General features: G+C 37.4%; 10 protein-coding genes across 10 annotated transcripts; 5 read left to right on the top strand and 5 right to left on the bottom strand.

Annotated features, from left to right (window-relative positions):
- The first annotated feature begins 58 nt into the window (after positions 1–58).
- Positions 59–2,641, top strand: BDF20DRAFT_112686 (uncharacterized protein). The gene is made up of 2 exons (XM_053074706.1): positions 59–2,497; positions 2,567–2,641. The coding sequence occupies exon 1, from the start codon at positions 349–351 to the stop codon at positions 2,383–2,385; it is 2,037 nt and encodes a 678-aa protein (XP_052932905.1). The 5' UTR covers positions 59–348; the 3' UTR covers positions 2,386–2,497; positions 2,567–2,641.
- A 277-nt stretch (positions 2,642–2,918) lies between these two features.
- On the bottom strand, positions 2,919–4,728 carry BDF20DRAFT_889983 (CoA-transferase family III domain-containing protein). Its single transcript, XM_053082166.1, has 4 exons — positions 4,515–4,728; positions 4,405–4,441; positions 3,868–4,310; positions 2,919–3,786 (listed from the first exon to the last, which is right to left on the bottom strand). Exons 1-4 carry the CDS (start codon positions 4,699–4,701, stop codon positions 3,095–3,097), a joined length of 1,359 nt encoding a protein of 452 aa, XP_052932904.1. The 5' UTR covers positions 4,702–4,728; the 3' UTR covers positions 2,919–3,094.
- Positions 4,729–5,514: 786 nt separating this feature from the next.
- On the top strand, positions 5,515–6,893 carry BDF20DRAFT_990515 (uncharacterized protein; the record flags this gene model as incomplete). The annotated part of the gene is made up of 4 exons (XM_053085323.1): positions 5,515–5,654; positions 6,118–6,188; positions 6,272–6,363; positions 6,795–6,893. The coding sequence occupies 4 exons, from the start codon at positions 5,515–5,517 to the stop codon at positions 6,891–6,893; spliced, it is 402 nt and encodes a 133-aa protein (XP_052932903.1).
- Positions 6,894–6,995: 102 nt separating this feature from the next.
- BDF20DRAFT_889977 (uncharacterized protein) lies at positions 6,996–7,264 on the top strand (the record flags this gene model as incomplete). Its single annotated transcript, XM_053082165.1, has 2 exons — positions 6,996–7,022; positions 7,057–7,264. A coding segment is annotated over one exon (155 nt), but the record flags the coding sequence as incomplete, so codon positions are not given.
- Positions 7,265–7,275: 11 nt separating this feature from the next.
- BDF20DRAFT_889973 (uncharacterized protein) lies at positions 7,276–7,608 on the top strand (the record flags this gene model as incomplete). Its single annotated transcript, XM_053082164.1, has 2 exons — positions 7,276–7,318; positions 7,391–7,608. Coding segments are annotated over 2 exons (168 nt in total), but the record flags the coding sequence as incomplete, so codon positions are not given.
- A 106-nt stretch (positions 7,609–7,714) lies between these two features.
- On the top strand, positions 7,715–8,021 carry BDF20DRAFT_889969 (uncharacterized protein; the record flags this gene model as incomplete). The annotated part of the gene is made up of 1 exon (XM_053082163.1): positions 7,715–8,021. A coding segment is annotated over exon 1 (226 nt), but the record flags the coding sequence as incomplete, so codon positions are not given.
- Positions 8,022–8,855: 834 nt separating this feature from the next.
- Positions 8,856–9,891, bottom strand: BDF20DRAFT_916063 (uncharacterized protein; the record flags this gene model as incomplete). Its single annotated transcript, XM_053084404.1, has 5 exons — positions 8,856–8,881; positions 8,980–9,067; positions 9,150–9,337; positions 9,415–9,596; positions 9,683–9,891. 5 exons carry the CDS (start codon positions 9,889–9,891, stop codon positions 8,856–8,858), a joined length of 693 nt encoding a protein of 230 aa, XP_052932899.1.
- A 2,167-nt stretch (positions 9,892–12,058) lies between these two features.
- On the bottom strand, positions 12,059–13,285 carry BDF20DRAFT_112532 (uncharacterized protein). Its single transcript, XM_053074705.1, has one exon. The coding sequence runs from the start codon at positions 13,136–13,138 to the stop codon at positions 12,086–12,088; it is 1,053 nt and encodes a 350-aa protein (XP_052932898.1). The 5' UTR covers positions 13,139–13,285; the 3' UTR covers positions 12,059–12,085.
- BDF20DRAFT_889952 (uncharacterized protein) lies at positions 13,127–14,510 on the bottom strand. Its single transcript, XM_053082162.1, has 2 exons — positions 13,387–14,510; positions 13,127–13,255 (listed from the first exon to the last, which is right to left on the bottom strand). The coding sequence occupies exon 1, from the start codon at positions 14,444–14,446 to the stop codon at positions 13,433–13,435; it is 1,014 nt and encodes a 337-aa protein (XP_052932897.1). The 5' UTR covers positions 14,447–14,510; the 3' UTR covers positions 13,127–13,255; positions 13,387–13,432.
- An 81-nt stretch (positions 14,511–14,591) lies between these two features.
- Positions 14,592–18,527, bottom strand: BDF20DRAFT_889951 (uncharacterized protein). Its single transcript, XM_053082161.1, has one exon. The coding sequence runs from the start codon at positions 18,504–18,506 to the stop codon at positions 15,036–15,038; it is 3,471 nt and encodes a 1,156-aa protein (XP_052932896.1). The 5' UTR covers positions 18,507–18,527; the 3' UTR covers positions 14,592–15,035.
- Positions 18,528–18,668: the final 141 nt, after the last annotated feature.

The following is an 18,668-nucleotide window of genomic DNA, read 5'->3' as shown; positions in this document are numbered from 1 at the left end:
TTTATCATTCTTTAAAATATTCATATGAGGCAGATTCAGCCAAATGGACAATCATTGGCATTTGGAGCTACACAAATGTTAATTTGCAAAGGTGTAATAGGAAAAAAAAGGCAAGCTTTGTCCTACCTTAAACTAACCATTATCGTTCAACTGTTAAAGAATTCAACATAACGACACTAGCTAGGACGCCTTTTCCTCTCTTACAGTAACATTGGCTGTAAGAGTAGCTATCCCTTCCAACCAGAGGCACTTATCTGTTTTTTTCAGCAAACGAAATCACAACGATTTCTTTGAATCAATAACTCAAAAAGCTTTGGCAGTGGAACATTTTGTCATCAGCAGGTCAAAATGAGCCCTGGAGCACAGTCGGTAGCTGATCTCACAGCAGAAAGCAAACCAACCACTGGTGATATCCCGCCTCCTTTGGTAGGTGCCTCAACGACTGTAGTAGACGATGAGGTTTATGTTTTCGGTGGTCGTCTGGTATCGTCACGCCAAATGACAAATCAACTCTACATCTTAAATTTGAGAACTTTGGTCTGGACACATTATGTCGCCCCGCTCGACTCAGCACCACCACCGCAAGCAAGATATTTTCATACAACCAACCTATTTGAAAAGCACTTGATTATATTTGGCGGCATGAGTTATTCTGGTGGACGCCGTTCTTCACAAACTCTTTGCGCACTGGACGATATATATTTATTCGATTTAGAACGAATGGTTTGGATTCATTTGGATATTCAACCTAGCTTATATGCTCCACAGGCTCGCTATGCACATTTATCTGTTTGCTTCGGGAATAAGCTGGTTGTCATGGGTGGCCAGGACATGTCAAATCAATACATCAACGAAATCAATGTATTTGATTTAGAGAAGAATGCATGGATTCATGGCGGTTTTCTCGATCAACAGTTCGGCGCTTATCGATCAGTTACATTTTCTCCTTTCGACGTTGATATGGGGACACTGCCTTCGCGCCCATTTTGGGAAAAGCAGCATATGATTAATGAGCTACCATTATGTACATACTCTAACTATAATTTCACAGATGTAACTCGCGACCTACAAACATTTTCACCCCTTACTTCTACAATTGAGTTCAAAGACCATTCAACAGACATGTCTGGAGCAGCATTACCTCCTGGTCTTCGTTTTCCGTCTGGTAATGTTTTGGGCCATCATTTGATAATAACAGGAACCTATCTTACACCAACACACCGGTCCTTTCATATATGGGCCCTAAATCTTTCAAACCTAGTATGGCTGCGAATTGACACAGGATCTGTGCTCGCTCAGGGCTCATGGAATAGAGGTGTGTTATATAAAGATGAAAAGAAATGTGTAATATTCGGGGATAGAAACAGAGATTTGCTTGAGGATTACAATCATCGACAAGTGAATTTTACGCATGTTGCCATTGTTGATTTGGAAACGTTTGGAATATACTCATATCCGAAAGAAACATGCACTCCGATTGCACAAGAGCTAGGATTAAGTATGCTTAATGAACCAGGCATGGCTGATGTAGAAATTGTCACAAATGATGGCCGGACCATCCCTGCTAATTCAAGCGTAATTGCTCTTAGATGGCCGTATTTCCGTGAATTATTGGAGGCCCAGCCTAAGAGTTCTGCAGGCTTCAAGAAATTGGTGTTCCCTGAAACATATTCGGTTACTTTAGCATTACTGCAGTTCCTTTACACCGACCATCTTATGACAGCACAACAGCATCAGCCACAAATACTTTCACGTTTATTGATTCTTTCGGACATATATGAGCTTCCACGACTAGGTGTTTTGGCAACTCATGCCTTGCATCAAAATTTGACCATCTCAACGGCTAGTATGGTTTATGAAACCTCTGCGTTGACCGGACGGACTGCACTTCAAGTCCGTGCCCTACGAGTGATGATCAATGCAAAGAGGATGCTGCAACAACAACAACAACAACAACAACAACAACAACAACAACAGCAACGCCAACAAGTAGGGATAAATACAGCTGATTATTACCAAACACTTCCCGATTCTTCATCAACTGTATTTTCGTCAGCTCTGGCAAGTAAATCTTCAGGCGAAGAAGAGCGTAGCGTTTTTCAAACACAAGCGTCTCCAAATCTAACCACTTTAAGACGCTTAACCGCATCCAAATCGTCAACAACGTCTTCCTCCGACAAAAATCATACCATGCCACTTACAATGCCATCTCCCAAGCTATCAAAATCAAGCAACCTGTTACAGCAAAGTATAAAATTCAAATCCCCACCTTTATTTTTTGACAGGCCACGGAAAGGAAGCTTAATACCGTTGCCAAACATGATGACGAACCCGAATTCATTGCAACATTCCATTAATGGATCTAACACAGGTATACGTTTTTGAAGGGTTCAGTAAGCACAGTAGACAAAAGCAATAAATAAATTCAGCAGCATCCCTCTTTTTATACATAACATATAGCACAACATTTAAAGATCATTTTGTAATATCATGTTAGGTAATAGCTATGATAATAAACTGTTTAGTAACAATAGACTATATAAATACTAACTGCAGTCTCTAAAAGCCGGTCTTGTTGAGGGCTTTTTATTTTTTGTACCGCTTGCATAGAGCGCTCGCACGTACAAAAAGAGCGTAATGAAAGACAATGTACTATCGGATTTTTTGAAAGGCAATCAGAAAAAGACAAAGAAAGTACATTTACTTAGCATATTAGGCGTCCAATTACACTTCTAATTGCATTTCATCTACTGACACCTTGCAGTCCACACTACTGCAGTTTGAATAAGATCTAAAGGGCCTCTTGCACAAGATTTCTCTTACAGTTTTCTCAGCCACTAATTTAGAATGGCAGAAGCAAGTTAGAATGTATCACTCAATTTGTTACAGTGTAATAAAATTAGTGAAAAAAAAAAAGCCAGGATTTTCCGCTATAAAATGGATATGTATTCTATAAGTTATGTAGAGCAAATGAATATAGTAACAGCCGAGGTTAAGGACAAGGCACGAATGGTGAAAGAAAATGTTTTTTTTTAAACTTGCATTAACCAAAAGAGATCCTGTAGTAACATAATCATGTTTATTCTTTGTATGATCAAGTACCAATGGAGCCTTCTTCCCGTAATTTTTGAATTTTATCCTTTGAATAACAAAGGACTTCAGACAATATTTCATTTGTATGTGCGCCAAGTAATGGAGGTGGCAATCTAATTCCTGTCTTTGCATTACTATATTTTACGGGCGGACCAACAAGCTTGATCTTCCCAGCCCGTTCGTGTTCTATCTCTTGCACAAGTCCCCTAGCTTTCAGTTGAGGATGGTCAAAGGTTTGTGCAATATTATTGATAGGTGCAAAAGGGAAGCCAGCACCTGTTAATTTCTCTAGCCAGAATGATGAATCTTCTTCTTGCAGACGCTTTTCTAATAACTTTACCAGCTGTTGACGGTTTTTTACGCGATCTTTATTATGCTTGAATCGTGTATCTTCAGCCAGATGATCTAAACCTATACGTGTGCATAACTTGACAAACTGTCCGTCATTGCCAGCACCTATCATGACAAATGAATCCTTAGTAGAAAATACTTGATAAGGAACAATAGAAGGATGTGAAGTGCCCATTCTTTTTGCTTCTTGACCGCCAATCAAATAGTTCGAGGCAATGTTAACTAATGATGCTACTTGTGATTCTATCAACGAGCAATCGATATGTTGTCCTTTTCCAGTTACTTCGCGGTGGATTAAAGCAGCTAGAATAGCATTTTGAGCGTAAAGACCAGTTGTCAGATCTATGTCGATCGGTCGAATCAATAGGCGCTTAACTTCTGATTGAATCTATATATTGCGGATATATTCGATGAAACCATTACCTGTGATTGCGACACCAACTTTTACAGGTGGACCGGTTGGTTCGCCTGTAATATGCATTAAACCAGCTTCTGCCTCAATAATCACATCATACCCGGGCCTAACAGAATAAGGGCCGGTCTGTCCATATCCTGTAATTGAGGCATAAATCAATCTCGGATTGATTTCAGCCAACTGCTTAAATCCTAATCCCATCTTCTCTAACTTCCCAGGCAAGTAATTTTCTACCAATATATCGCTTTGTTTCACTAAGTCGTGAAGAAGTTGACGTCCGCCTGCTGATTTCATGTTCACTGTGATTGACTTTTTGTTTCTGTTAGCGCATAAAAAATATGCAGACTCGCCGTGCTCTTTATCATTTGGATCTGCATTTTCAGCGAATGGAGGTCCCCAAGCTCGAGTGTCATCACCGCCCTCTGGATGTTCTACTTTGATAACGTCTGCTCTAGTATAGAAGAGTAAGTACTTAGTCTGCCACCTCTTTTATTACGACCATATTTCCTTCTATTACAAATATGTATGAAATTGAATCTACTTACCCTAGGTCGCCCAACATCATCGTACAGTATGGGCCAGCTTTGGCGGGAGAAATATAGCAATTGGTTACCAAACGTAAGAACTTCTTATCATATGTTGTAGATTACTTTACCTAAAACTCTAGTTAAATCTAGTACACGTACGCCCTGCAAGGGCGAAGAAAGGCTGGGAGATGAATCATTTGCTGGTTGATCCAAATTTCGCAAATAAATTTGACAAGAACCAAACGAACGCCGAAGTACGAACTTGGACGTTTGAAAAAGATTACGTTTCGTTGAAAGAATTGTCGGCAAAGTCATCGATTTGCAAATATACCAACTGAAGAGTGAACAAAAAGGTTCAGAGGACTCATTCAAGCATCAAATGCTTGGTTTTAAATGTGGAAACTTAATCGGGATTACAAACCTTATTTCTTATTTTCTGTAAGCTTTCCCCACAGAAGCGATTTTATTATAAATCTTTGGTGTGTGAAATCATTTTTTGTCGAACTGTTGAGTTTGAATTTCAGAAAAGTATCCGTTGATCCTCTTCCAGTGAGTAACATTCCACGGCCCTTTGGCAGGCGAAAACAATATTAAATCCAATATGCTTCTATGAAGGACATTTCATTACAGTAGTGGCTTAACCGTATTTACAAAGATTAGATGTTACAAGACAAATTTGATCGAGTCTTTTTCTACCTTTGAACTTTTAAATCGACGCGTACGAGTGAATTACTAACATTTTTATCTATTTACGCTGTTCCCAAAGAACACCGTTGACACTTACAAATTGCTTCGGTAATTGATGATTTAGTCTTATAGTGATCAAAAACGCTCTTGGTCAATTGTTTGTAGTACTTGCATATCACTTCAGCTAAACAGTAAGATATCATGTATTAGGGTATGCATCGTCTGTAAGGTTTACTATGTGTTTCATCATACTTTTCTTTACGCTTCCCTTACCCTTTGAGCAATAGACTTAATTACTTTAATAAAGAAATAAAAAGAGACTTTTGATTATGAAAAATGAAGACCTGAAATATAATTTTATTCGACTGATTGAGTCTGAAACGACAATATTGGTAGTAGTAGTGTATGAAAGGGAGACCAAGTTTCTGTGCCCACAGCTGCATGCTATTTTACTGTACTGTACATGTAGCACGTCTTCGTTGTAAAATTCCGATAACAGCATCTGCTTGGAACCGCACGAAACCCACAATTACAACAATTTCTAGCGATAGATTTTTAGCCTTGTCAGGGAGCGTTCGGAAGTAAGTAGTAGTGGCCTTTATGTTTATCCATTGAACATCTTTGCAGATGACTGATAGCCGCTCGCTTCTGTTCATCAGCCCAATCGAGATGCAGTCTTTTATAAGAAAACGGTTCTTGTATCAATTCCTAGCTTTAGTATATGTTTGAGCCTGTTAAGTTCTTTTACAATTTTTGATTTTTGATTTTGAGAGCTTGACAAATATTTTGCTCTAGTATCTTGGCTGCTTTTACAAAAATTGTTACCCTAAAGGGTGTTGATAAAAAATTCGCAGAAGGAAAAAAAAAACTCCAGATTCTAATCGAATACACTGTAGCAATGGCTGGTTTTTTAGATAACTACAGTACATTTGAATCTGCCTTGGGCAATTTGGATAATTTTCAAATCGCGTGTGCGATTTCGATGATGTTCGTTAGGTGGCCAGAACTTATAGAAATTCTTGACTCAAACTTTATTTCCGATAGCCTCTTTCACCTTACAAGCTGGTTTAATGCCGTAATAGTAGTAGCAGTGGTAGCAGCAGCATTATATAATGGTAATTCTTATACATTAGCTGCAGAATTACTACGTTTTTTTCGTAAATCCAAACACTTGTTACATCAATTTATTCTTCTTTAGCAAGTTTAATAACGCCAATGAGTATTTTGATGACAAGACTTAGCAGCTCTTTTCAACGCCCCTTGTGCAGGACTATCAGCTATCAGATTTCTGTATGTTTCGCAGAAAATAAGTTCAGCACATTTAAAATATGAAAACGCTACAGTGTAGCACTGCTATTCACAAAAAAAGTAGCTTTTACGCCTTCCTTATCAAAAATATTTAAAAGCTTGAAGTTGTATTCGCTTGGGCCTTTCAGAGATAAGAGAAGCGCAATCAGATAAGCAATTTTTGATAATAAATGAGGTAAACGATGCGACCAAATTTCTTATGCCAACAGTACTTAACAGTACACATTAAATACTAAGCATCAGGTACAGTACAACACGATAAATAGCTATTACGACAAATTTCATTGGAAGATATACGTCGTACATAAAATTCTCGCTTCAATATAGTATTTTACCTTATATTTTAGACGATTTACAATTTTTAATGGACAATATACATTTTTAAATTTAGATTTATTAAAAAATATTTTTAGAATAAAGTTCATAGTATTTTGGATAGCAATTTGGATACTTTATTATTCAGTGATATCCAAGCAGCAATAAGGATGACACACAATCGACCCAAGAAATGAGTCTCTATCAGCAAAAAAGTCGCCAATAATGGTTTTATTGACGTTATCTTGCAATAAATTGACAACTTTTTTATTCAATGACGATGTATTCCGAGACCAACCGATATTTGTCGGTGCCTTTTTTGTACAAGAGTTCCAAGAAAGGTCAACTTTGAATTGATTGACATCAAACCATTGATAGAGGGCTGAGGGTCATAGTATAACAGATACCATAGCGGAACGGGATGGTTATATTATCTGTTGTCAATGTTTTTGTATGCGTTCATGGGTGACTTTCAAAGATAAGCACTATAAAATATATTGCTCTCTTATAGTCAAATGTTGTCTCTTTCACTTTTATTTCACGTTTTATTATACATACTATGACCCATATTATGAAAAGAAAAAGCAAATTTTTGAAAAGAAAAAATCAAGTGCAGTTAATGGTAACTTGCCATTTGAGAGCTTATATACCTGATCATATATATTCATATAGATCAATCATCGTGTACTGTCAGATGTAACATGTATTGATTGCGGTAAAGGAGGTCATTACACCAAACAATACTTTAAATGTGAACTATATGAGTCAGAAACAGCAGATCAAGGTAAGGCAGCTCAGGTGGCTTTGAAAGTTTGGTAAATCATCATTAGTAAGCGACCTCATTGTACCTATAGTTGGTTCGAAAGGCAGAAAACGCAAACAGAACTTTGAAATCAAGAAAGAAAAGAAAAAAGCAAGGAGAGAGAAGAATGAAGACAATGCATATTGTACCAAATGCTAGCAACCAGGACATAAATCGATGCGTTCAGAAGTGGAAGGCTGATAAGTACTAGGAATCCCCTAGAAGGGTACCCCTAATTGTGTTTGGTGCTGGAATGTTTGGCAAAGATGCAGCCAAGTTGAAAGGGCAACGATGTGGTTTTGTCGGTAAACCTTTTGCAACTCTGAAGAAACGTGAAGCTAAAGGTCAATTGATGGTTGTCACAATCGATGAATTTAAAACCTTTAAAACATGCAGCCTCTGTTTTTATGATGATATGCAAATTGTTGATACTGCTGGATTTAAGGGTACCGGCGTTCTTCATTGCAAGCAATGTCTGAAGCTATGGCAGAGAGACGTTAACGCCGCTATCAACATGATGACTATATCCCAAGCAGTTTGGTCTGGAGCGGGAAGACCCGACATTTTCAAGCCAGCGAAGAAGAAAAAGTATCGCCGTAATAAACACGGTTTTCCTTATATTTAAGGATTTAGATCATTACAGGTGAGGAATAGTACGGGTTTTTTTTTCTTTTTTTTTTTGTTTCGCACTACTGACAAGTTTTTGGAATTTGAATTATTGTTTAAACGGTTTATATTTCGTTTACAATACAATTGCAACTCATCTTAAATGAAAATATTCAACGTCCAAAAAAAGTATTTCATCTAAAATATTAGTTAAAATACTGTATGCGTTCTGATATGCTTATATGCTTCAGTTGACCATAAACGGATATTCGATATGTACATAAAGCACAAAACCATATCGGAAATAATTTTTTATATCTATCTGCAAATAAACTCTAGGCAATCGAAAGGTATTGCTTCGAATGATTGCACTTCTCTTAAGAATAGCAGATACATAGGTAATTAAAAGAAAACAAAATGTTCCCAGCTTGTCCTAGTTTGTGCAAAATTACAGATTGTGTTCCTTTTGACCAAGATTCGTAGTTTATTGAATAATGTATGGTATTTTACAGGGTGAATGAGATAGATAATACAGATGACATGTTGAATTACCGTCATACTGGAGTTATTTTTTGGTGGAGAACCTGCGTCAATGCTTATTTTGACAGTAGTAAAAAAGTAATTAATTAAATGTGAGTAATCGGTGAGTCTAGAATTTACGAACAGCAACAACAAAGGAAAATAAGGAGCGAAATGAAAGAAGAACAAAATGTAATAAAATGCAATGCTTGACAGAGATGTCGATTTTTTTTTACTTGTATGCAGATTTGCCAACGCCTGTGGGAACAAAGTTATCAAATACAAAAGGGGATGAGTTTGTGCACATGGTCTCCAGATTGGCATATACGTGCAAAAGGAGAAGAAGCATAACTTACATTCAGCGACGGTTGCAAACTTGAAGCCTCTTCCTTTGAAATATCGGACCATTTCTCTTGTCAACTCTCCAGTTGTTTGTTCAAAAACCTAATAATGAAAATATACAAGTCAAAGATGAGAAAACAATTACAAGAGTCTGCTTTATCGAGAAAATGGAAAGATATTTTACATCATGGGCGAGGACAATATAACCCTCATCAAGAGAAGATACAGATTCTTCAATATTAGCCATTTCTGATTCAATATCGTGTGTATCATAATCCTTGGTGTCTGTTGACCAGAGGACTACAGAGTAATTTTCAGACTCAAGTTTCTCGACGGTATCATAATCTATAGAACCGTAAGGCGGTCGAAGAACTATAAGCAGTATTAGTATCGAGATTTGGTGATCATCTTTTCGATCTATCTTTTGAAACTTGAGGATGAAAACTTACAAGCAGGCTTTTCATGAATGACTGCTTGAATAGCATTTTCTAATTTGAATACTTCTTCATCGAATTTTGTTTTGGATAAGGTTGTTAAGTCTTGGTGCGACCAGGTATGACTGGCAATTTGATGACCAGACTCATAAGCACTTCTGAGAGCATTTTTTGCTTCATAATTGCTTTCAATATCTCTACAAAAGCACGCAAGAGGAAATTAGTTCTTGTTTGCAAAAGGAATAAAGAAATCTGTACTTGGATGAGGATATTTATGACTTACAAAAAATTATCGCCATTGACAAAAAAGGTAGCCTTAACGTTGTTTTGATTCAAATAATTGATAAGATCGGATGTGTAGACGTTGGGGCCGTCATCATAAGTAAGGGCAACAAATCCAGGTTTGCAGTTTTCAATAACATTATAGGCAGAGACGGAGGCAGCTAAGCTGGCAGCAAGGAACATGCGGCAACATTTGGTTACGGTAAGCATTGTTATTCGAATATTCAATAATAAAAAGAGAAGATTGGAGTAAGATTAGAAGAGAATGAGAGCAATACGAATGCTAATTTATATAAAAATGTATTTTGTGGGGCTATGATTATGTACTCCACACCAAAAAATAAAAAAAAAAAAACTAAAAATGTTCTGAAAACGGAATGGAAAGCTTCTTTCACGAAGAGCATGTGTGAGCATCAATGGTTTGCATATTGCAGATTGGTATTATTTGTTGAATGTACCTACATTACAAATGATGCATAAGTTTGAACATTGGTTAACAAATCATTTGATAGAACCGACGTAAAAGTATCATTTTTTCAGCGCCTCGTTGCTAAAAGATTGACGTTTCCAGACTTTATGCAACCCCTTTGATAACAAGTTTTTCATTATTGGAAGGGTATAACTTTAATATGGCGACATACAAAGGAGTTAATAGTTGCTTTTACACACGGAATTAAGGGGGTTCAATAAGAATAAAAAAGTAAATATTGTATTTTACTGACAGTAGTAGTAATAGAGTGGAATATAAATGATTTGACAGTTCATAGCATCTCCTTCTCTGTTTATACAACTGATACCTACTTCTGAGCCTATACAATCCATATGATATCTAACTATTGCCGTTTGGCGATGTAGATCATGAAACTTACCTGAATAAAGTCAAATTCAAGCAAGTCGTCATTAAGAATTTTGTAAAAGGAACCGAGTACCAAGTAGCAGTGCGGTTTCCAAATATGTTATAACTCATATCATATTGAGTGAACTGATAGCTACAGCGTGATTTTTTAGTATTGAAGAACTTCTTATTGTAAACAGAACAATAAAATCTACTTGCCGCCTTTTTGGTTAGCTTGTCCCTCTTTATCAGGCAACATGATATAGTCAGGAGTACTTCAGACAACGTCGCATGCAACCCTTCAGGTAGCTGTCAATTTTATCCGACATACATCGAATCTTCGCGTTATGTTTACTAGGAGGCACCTGATTTTGTTCTAGCTTGGTATATAATCTTTTCTTCCGAAGTGATTTTCAATGAATATGATCAAATAGTGCAAAGTTATGTATAAAGCTGCTCTTTCACATCAAATTAATATGATGTGATGTGCAGTTTATATATCTTAAATCAGAATTTCTCAGAAGTCGCTTTCTGACCACATGTGCTACTGCAGTTATTAAGATCCTGATTACATAAAATGCAATTATCATAAATTAGACGTTTCCGTATGCTAATACTTTTCATAGTAAGTTCGGAATGAAGAATTCTCTATTTATTTGTTTATTTACAGAATTTCAACATCATTCCAAAAAGTTAAAAATATCAATCAAAATTACACACGTCAAGAATTAGGCCAAAGAGAACAAAAAGCATTCATCATTATTCCTGCATCATAGTATGACAGGCTCGAGTGACGATTAGATTATTCTCAGGGTCATTGTATCTTGCAATCGAACATACAACGATATAATTCGTACAGTAAGATATATGCTTTCCGTTTCACCTGCCATAGATGGTATATTTTCATAACGTAGAGATATGTCAATCTATACATCAAAAACAAAAAGACCTAATATTTTCTTGATTGCAATTGTTAGACGGTACACGGAATAAGTGGGTTGGATGACTAAGGCTGCCTATACTGCAAAAAACTATGCCAATTATATATACGGATCAAGTTAAACTGTTATAGCACCATTTTGCAGCTTTTATGAATATTTTATATTCTGGTAACATTCCAAGCCAACATACAGCACCATAACTTAAGACCACTATAACTGAACCTCCCATGAACGCAAAATAACTCGCATTGATGGGGTTAAAGGTATTAACAATGACTCGGTTGTTGAAGAAACCATGCGTAGCTGTAACTCTAGCTACATATATGTTAAGCTTCTGATAGGATGTTCTTCGACAAACCTGCTAGTGTTTGACTGCTTTTTACATTAATGAACCCTGCATCTTTTTTTATATGAAAGTAATACTACTTTTGCATTCATGCTTTTGGTAAGCTCAAAAAGTGAATTCTGTGAAGTAAAAGACGTGTTTTCAAGTGGGGAACAATGGTTGAACCATAGTGACCAGAATTTTTTAACTCCAGCAAGCAACAGCAATGTGAAGATGACATTTTATTGAATTTTCTACAGAACGAAGGTAATGACTACTCTAATGTTGCCGTACCCTTGTAGTTTATTCCGGCTGTGATATATGTTCTGGTCTTTTGCAAATAGGTGCTGAACGATCCGTGCATAATTCTGTCGGATTGACGTAAAGAGGGTATTCTGTATTTGTATTGGTCAGAATCTCTGTTATAGCAGTACTAATACTGGTGTTCGTAGTCGAAGACGTTGGGAGGGGATTCAAAGTGCTGGCGTTGAACTGGGTATGCTCAAAAAGGTTTTGCTGTCTGGTAGAGTCGATGGTCTGTGCTGTAATGGAATTAGTGTTTATCAATGAAGGCTGCTGTTGGATCTCCAACTGACTCAACTGATGATAATGCAACACTGAATGTTCATCAAGAAGAGGGACGAAGGGTAGATATAGCATATTGTGCGGATGTAGCGAAAGATCGTACATCGTTGTAGTATCGTAAGAATTGGTAGTATAAAATGCATGGTCATTTTGGTAGGCATCCACTGGCGATGAAGCGAAAGAGGAAAATTGTTGCGTGCTATTTGCTGTTGCTGCTGGCGGTATGTAGGTATTATTATTCACAATATAGTTAACCTGTGAATGCTGATTGGATAAAAACGAATCAAAAGCACAGTAATTGGGATAGTCTATATCGTTGTGAAGTATTTGCATTTCCATTATTTCATTACAGGGCGCATAGAAGGGCGGAACCTCCATTGTAGCATGAGACGGAAAGCCCGAATTTCTCTCCAAGATTTGACATTGCTGGTAGTTGCTATCCTGTTGCTCTTCAACTCTTTTTTCTTTTCGTTTGTTTTTGGCGCGTCTGTTCTGAAACCACGTTGTTACTATTTTGCGAGGCGTGGAAATTCTATTTGCTATAGCTTGTATCATTTCTTGATTTGGGCTTGAATTCTTCTCATATTCTTTCTCCAATACCCTAGTTTCTTCGGCTGTAAATCTTCGACGTCGTTTTATGGCAGGTAGCCATGCATCTTCTGATGAGGAAAGGTTTTGTATAGGCAGCTGTTGCTGTTTAACAGATTTTTTCTCGTTATCTAGAGCCGACGAGTTAATAGTAGAACTTTTTTTTTTTCTATATGAATCCATTTCATCAGAATACAACTTCCAAAACACAAGGAAATGGTAAGATTAAGTAAAAGCATTTATTCTGATCGCAAATCAAGACAATTGTAATTTATATACGTCTGAATTGAAGTGGTCTCTGTAGAGTATAAAGTATATATAAATAATGGGAAAGTGATAGAATAGTCAGGGTCATTGCTATGCTGTCAAAGAAGGGAAGCAAAAGGCTCAATGATGCATTGGTTGTCCTAAAACATCATATAATTTGATAGATTATTACATCCGGATATCTTAGACGATGTACATATAACAGACGGCTCAAAGAAGTGATTTCTCTTTATCCTCCCTATGCTGGCGAAAATCTTCCTTATTGAATTCAAAAATACGTTTTCGTATATGGTGTAAGACACTCGCCCAAATCCATGAGAAGAACAGTAAGTAAGTTCCCAAAACCAGACCAAGTATGAACAAGCAAAAACATACAAATGCAATCCCAATCCATTTTGGAATCGAGTGAAACCTTATAAGAGCATCCAAACGAAAATAAAGAATATTCGATATCATAATCAAAGTTCGGTTTAGACCTATCACAAGACATACACCTAACAGATAAACTAACCCTAGCAACGCTTCTCCAGCAACGCCTGTTGCAAAATGAACCATATTCAGCCATTCGACAATTTGAAGCATTTCATGGTCGTGCCATGTTTCATCACCGTCCAACTTGGGACCAAACTCTTCACCTAAACCAAGCTCATCCAAAGCTCTGCCTAGATAAGATAGACCGAAGATCAGTCCCACTGTAGACGCTAAACTGAGTAAATGACACATGAGGCAGATACAACGAGCAATACGTAAGAAGCGTCCCGATCGATAGATAGAGTTACATTGGCCACAGATAAAGTCTGCCGTTCCGAATTCTTTGAGGCAAGTGGGGTGAACTCTATGTAGGCAAGGGCAGATCAAGATAAGAGTAGGCTGTGAACGGTGGATTAAGTAAGGTCCAATATCTTGTGCTGTACGTGGTAAGTTTCTGCTTTTACAGATATAACATATACGATTGTGCTTGGGACGACGTCGGTTAGAAGACGAAGAAGAGTTTACATTTACATGATATCGCTGTGGTTCTTCTTGATTGTGATGTTGCTCTTGTTCGGCATTACTTCTTTCTGCTGTTGCCTCAGTGGCTATTATATCGTTTGTGTTCCCTGTAATAGAGAGAGAATGAAGTGAGCTAGCAATTATGAAGCTTTCAGTGTTTAGAGTTTGTTGTGCGTATGGCGGTGGTGAATTTGTAGATAAAGAATGATTACGAGGGAAAGCAGTGCTCATATACAAATCAGAAGCATAAAAAATAAAATTACTGATGTAGCAGGTAAAGAGACTTAGATGGAAGTGAGAAGGAGATTGTCTTAAACGGATAAGGAGACGCTGATCATGAATAAGGGGGTTTTATTCTAATTTTTAATGATTTTCGGTTGCTTTCATTCATTTAATTGCTATAAAGCAGCTGCTCTATAATGAGATGAATTCAAAATGTCCCGATATTTATGTTTAGAGTGTCCATTGAATCAAGTTTGATAGAGTTATTACACATGAGCAACTGGTCTTTGATAAATTCTGGGGCAGAAATTGAAATAATAAGCATAGAGCAAAGAATAACTGCTGCTTTATATTGACGAACAAATATGTTCAAGAGTAATAGAACCATATTAATTTCAAGTCCTTCATTAAAAATCTAAGCTCCATTTAATTATGTTTTGGCTTTTATACAATTACTAAAATCCATCTAAAAACGTCGAAGAAAATTGATGAATGTCAAACGCTAAAATAATGTTGCCTTTATCACGCTAGTATTAGACTTTATTTAAAGTTCAACAAAGAGTGTTTGATATGCCATTACGGTAAGCTGAGCTTCTGTTTACATATTCACAAATTTAAACCACGCAGGAACTTTGAGCGAGTCCAAAAGAGTTGATGGGGATGTAGCATAATCATTATTTCTTAAGTACGCAGTTTCATATAACCAAACTGTGTCAGGTTGTTGCATTGATAACGCATGAAGAAGATGTTGACAAGCTTCTTTTAATTGTACATGAACGCGGTTATGATTCGCTTCATCAAAAAAGAATTTTGTTGCCTCCAAAATCTCCTTCACCAAGCCATGTTTCAAGGGAACATTATAAGCAATTTTTGTCAATGTTTTTATGACCGAAAATTGTGTTTTATGATAGAGTGAGTAGATGGAGTATCCCGTTGAGTTCGTATCCGTCATTGCCGTGCTGACGCCTTTTCGAAGCACTTTTTGGAATTTGGGCCACAAATCCTTGGTAAATTTCTCTGACAAGAAATCGGTGGACAACTCAGATATCTTCTCAACTAATAAAGCTGCGTTCATCACCACATAATTTTGAGGGTCGTCAAAACGGTTCACGATAATAGACCACAATTGATGAACAAATGGATTCAAGTTTTGCGTATTGTCTGACAGTATTGTGACTCCTGCTGTTAAAAGAACTAGTATCTGCGACCTGAGTTGCGGTGAAGAAGCAGTCAGAAAGTGGCTGGCATTCATCATAATCTTCTTGGCCATTTCTTGCTCATGTGACAAGGGACGAGAATCATTCTTTGCATTTTCTTTAAGAACAGGTTTGCTTGTACCTTCCTCTTCCATATCTTCGGGCATATCAATGGGTATATTTTGATCTTTGAGAGACTGTTCAAGTGTCAAATTGTCGTGCAATCCCTTTTGCTGTTTCTCCAGAAAATATTTTCCAATTTCCTCCATGGATTTTACTGCCTTATCTGTATTATCTTCTGTTGTCTTCTGTTTTTCAATAAAAGACCTTACCTCCTGAGACATTCGATACTGTTCCTGTACAGTTTCTACAAAATACGCTGGGCTTTCGTTCGTCTTCCCTTCCTTTGTGGTGGATACAAAATGCCTTTCTAATGCAAGAACAATTTCGTATAAAACACCACACAGTTCAGACGTGAGCCACTCATTGTGAAAGTAAGCTTCTAATACATCAAATATCTCTTCCACTGTATCATCCAGGTATTGAATGCAAGGGTAACCGCCAACATGAATCAATGCTTTCAAGACTAAGGGTAACCTCAAATTGCTGTTGATTACAGAGATGCGCTGAGAAATAGCATTGATGATGTAATCAATATTATGGATTGCAAGCTCTGAGATAGAACCCGTGTCACACAAGGAGGCTATAGACTCTAAAGTGATCAGAGAATAAGTATGTATATAGACATGAGTGGACCCCAAGTAAGAGAATAGAGGATAGAGTATATAAATAAGTTGATCTTCAACAAATGATCGACCAAGAATAAAGGTAGTCAGGTTGACAAGTTTTAGCGTAAGGCAAGTAGTCAAGATATGTTCAGTTTCAATATTTAACTTGTTGGTCATTGGCTTAGTCATTGGCGTTGTCAATGAAGTACTTCCTTGGATGATAAGAGTGGATTGTGCCAATAATTCCATGACATCATTAAAGAGTTGCGTTGCTACTTTTCGTACTTTTTTTGTTTGTACATCGCTGGCACTAATGTCCTCGTTAGCACTTATCCATCCAACAGCTAGCGTAGTATTAAACGTGTCTGGATCATTAAAAGAAGCGCCGGATAATAGTGAGTGAACAATAAAAGCGGCTTGTGGATCATGGCATTCTTTTAAACCATCTGATAAGTAGCGCATGAAATGGCTAATCCAAATAGGCAGATCACAGTATTTACCAATTGTGTTCAATAGCCTAGTAAGCTTGTTGGTTGTAGAATCTTGGATGACATATTTGAAGCGAATTTTAGGGTATAAAGGCGCTGTTGCTGTCGATGTTGGAGTATCACTATGCAATTGAAATTCGACTAGTTTATTTGACTGTTGGCTTTCCTCCATAATGTTCAAGTTATCTTCATCGAATTTCAAGGCTGTCATCCAGCCATCCGAAGCGCGTAATAGCGCCATCGACAGTGTGCTCTCAGCCTCTTCGCGTAGCAGAATGAGTAAACCTGTCACAAGACAAATAGCATTTATTTTTTCTTGTTCACCCCTCTTGATAAGATAACCAGGCAATTTCATCATCCAGGTGTACAGTTCTTCTTTCAAAATGGGTATCATGGTGTTTTCAAAAGAAGGCGCTGTTGAGAGTAAATCCATGTAGAGTTGACAGGTATTGGCAACTTGGTCATAGCCATCATCCATATGTAAAAGGAGCATTTCCATCAACGGTTGTATACAATTATCTAAAGTTCGTGCGCATCCTTTAAGAACATCATAAGAAAATTTGATGAATGCAAATCGCGTATGCCAGTCCGGGTAATAACGAAGCTGTAACGTTTTCTCTAATAATGGTCGTAAATCTTTTCTTGCTTTCGCATACCAAGCTTCACTCCTGACCTGTTGCTTGGTTTTTTGTCCAGTTTTTTCCTTGTTGGCCACCTGCGAAACAGGGAAAATGTTTGCGAAAGATTCGAAATTGATAAGTGTTTGGTTCTTCTCGTCGTTGAATACCGCCGTAATTAATTCACCCAGGATATCTAAAGTACTGCACATAACCTGATGGCTTTCCTTTTCAGGCTTTTGATAAATGATTGCCATAAGTTTCGAACATGTGCCAGGTATTACTACAGAAAGTATGTCAATGTCCTGAATATTATCGAGTAACATTTGGGATAATGTACGCAAAGCGTCTACTCGAAGCTGCAAATCGTGACCGTATTGAGCGGCATTGAGTAAAGCGACAATAGCTTGACTGGCGTACTGCAAAAACACCTCCTCCCCTTCCTCCTTCATCTTTTTTAATAAAACTGCAGATGGACTTTGTTGGAACGAAGTGAGATATCTGCCTTCTTTATATTGAGCTGGTAAAGTGAGTGATAAGCATTGAACAGCAACGTGCTTTACTTCCTCTGATAATCTTGGTGCATAGACTTCTTCTTTCTCAGTTGGACTTGAAGCAGAAGCATTTTGTTTGGCGTAAAAAGGATGGAGGGAGGGATCGATAAAGTATGTGAAAAACGGTATAAGATCCCTCATAAATTTTGGATTATGAAGCAACTTTATCAATGTCCTCGAAAGCACAAAGTGCAAGACGTTCAACCCTGGCAATAGCAGGCTTTCATATTCAAAACGCTTCTCAATGGGTAAAGCATTCAGCAATTTCAGTAAAGGTAAGATGATGTGGTGCGCGTTGACGGTCAGATTGTCTTCTGGGTTTTCAAAGCTAGATAACGTGCTTAGTAGACTGTTCAACAATTCGGCAGCTTGTTTGATAATAGCCCTTGAAAAGAGAGTGGCAGATAGCTGCTCGAGTGAATTGCGGAACTCAATCAACTTCTTTAAGTATTCTTCTTGGATTCTTTCATTAGCATTGTTAAACATGAGGACAGCCCAAAAGAGCGCTTGTTGACGAGTGCATGAAATTGCTCTCTTCTAGCACCGCTTCACTCAGTATTGGCCCTGAAAAAATCTAAGCCACAAATTATGTTTGAACAACTACATAGTATTACGCATAGCAACATAGATATAAGCCATATCCCTACT

Source organism: Mycotypha africana, assembly GCF_025528875.1.
Source record: "Mycotypha africana strain NRRL 2978 chromosome Unknown BDF20scaffold_10, whole genome shotgun sequence".
Classification (NCBI taxonomy): domain Eukaryota; kingdom Fungi; phylum Mucoromycota; class Mucoromycetes; order Mucorales; family Mycotyphaceae; genus Mycotypha; species Mycotypha africana.
Note: the sequence above shows the minus strand (reverse complement) of the source record. Positions and strands in the feature narration are given on the sequence as shown.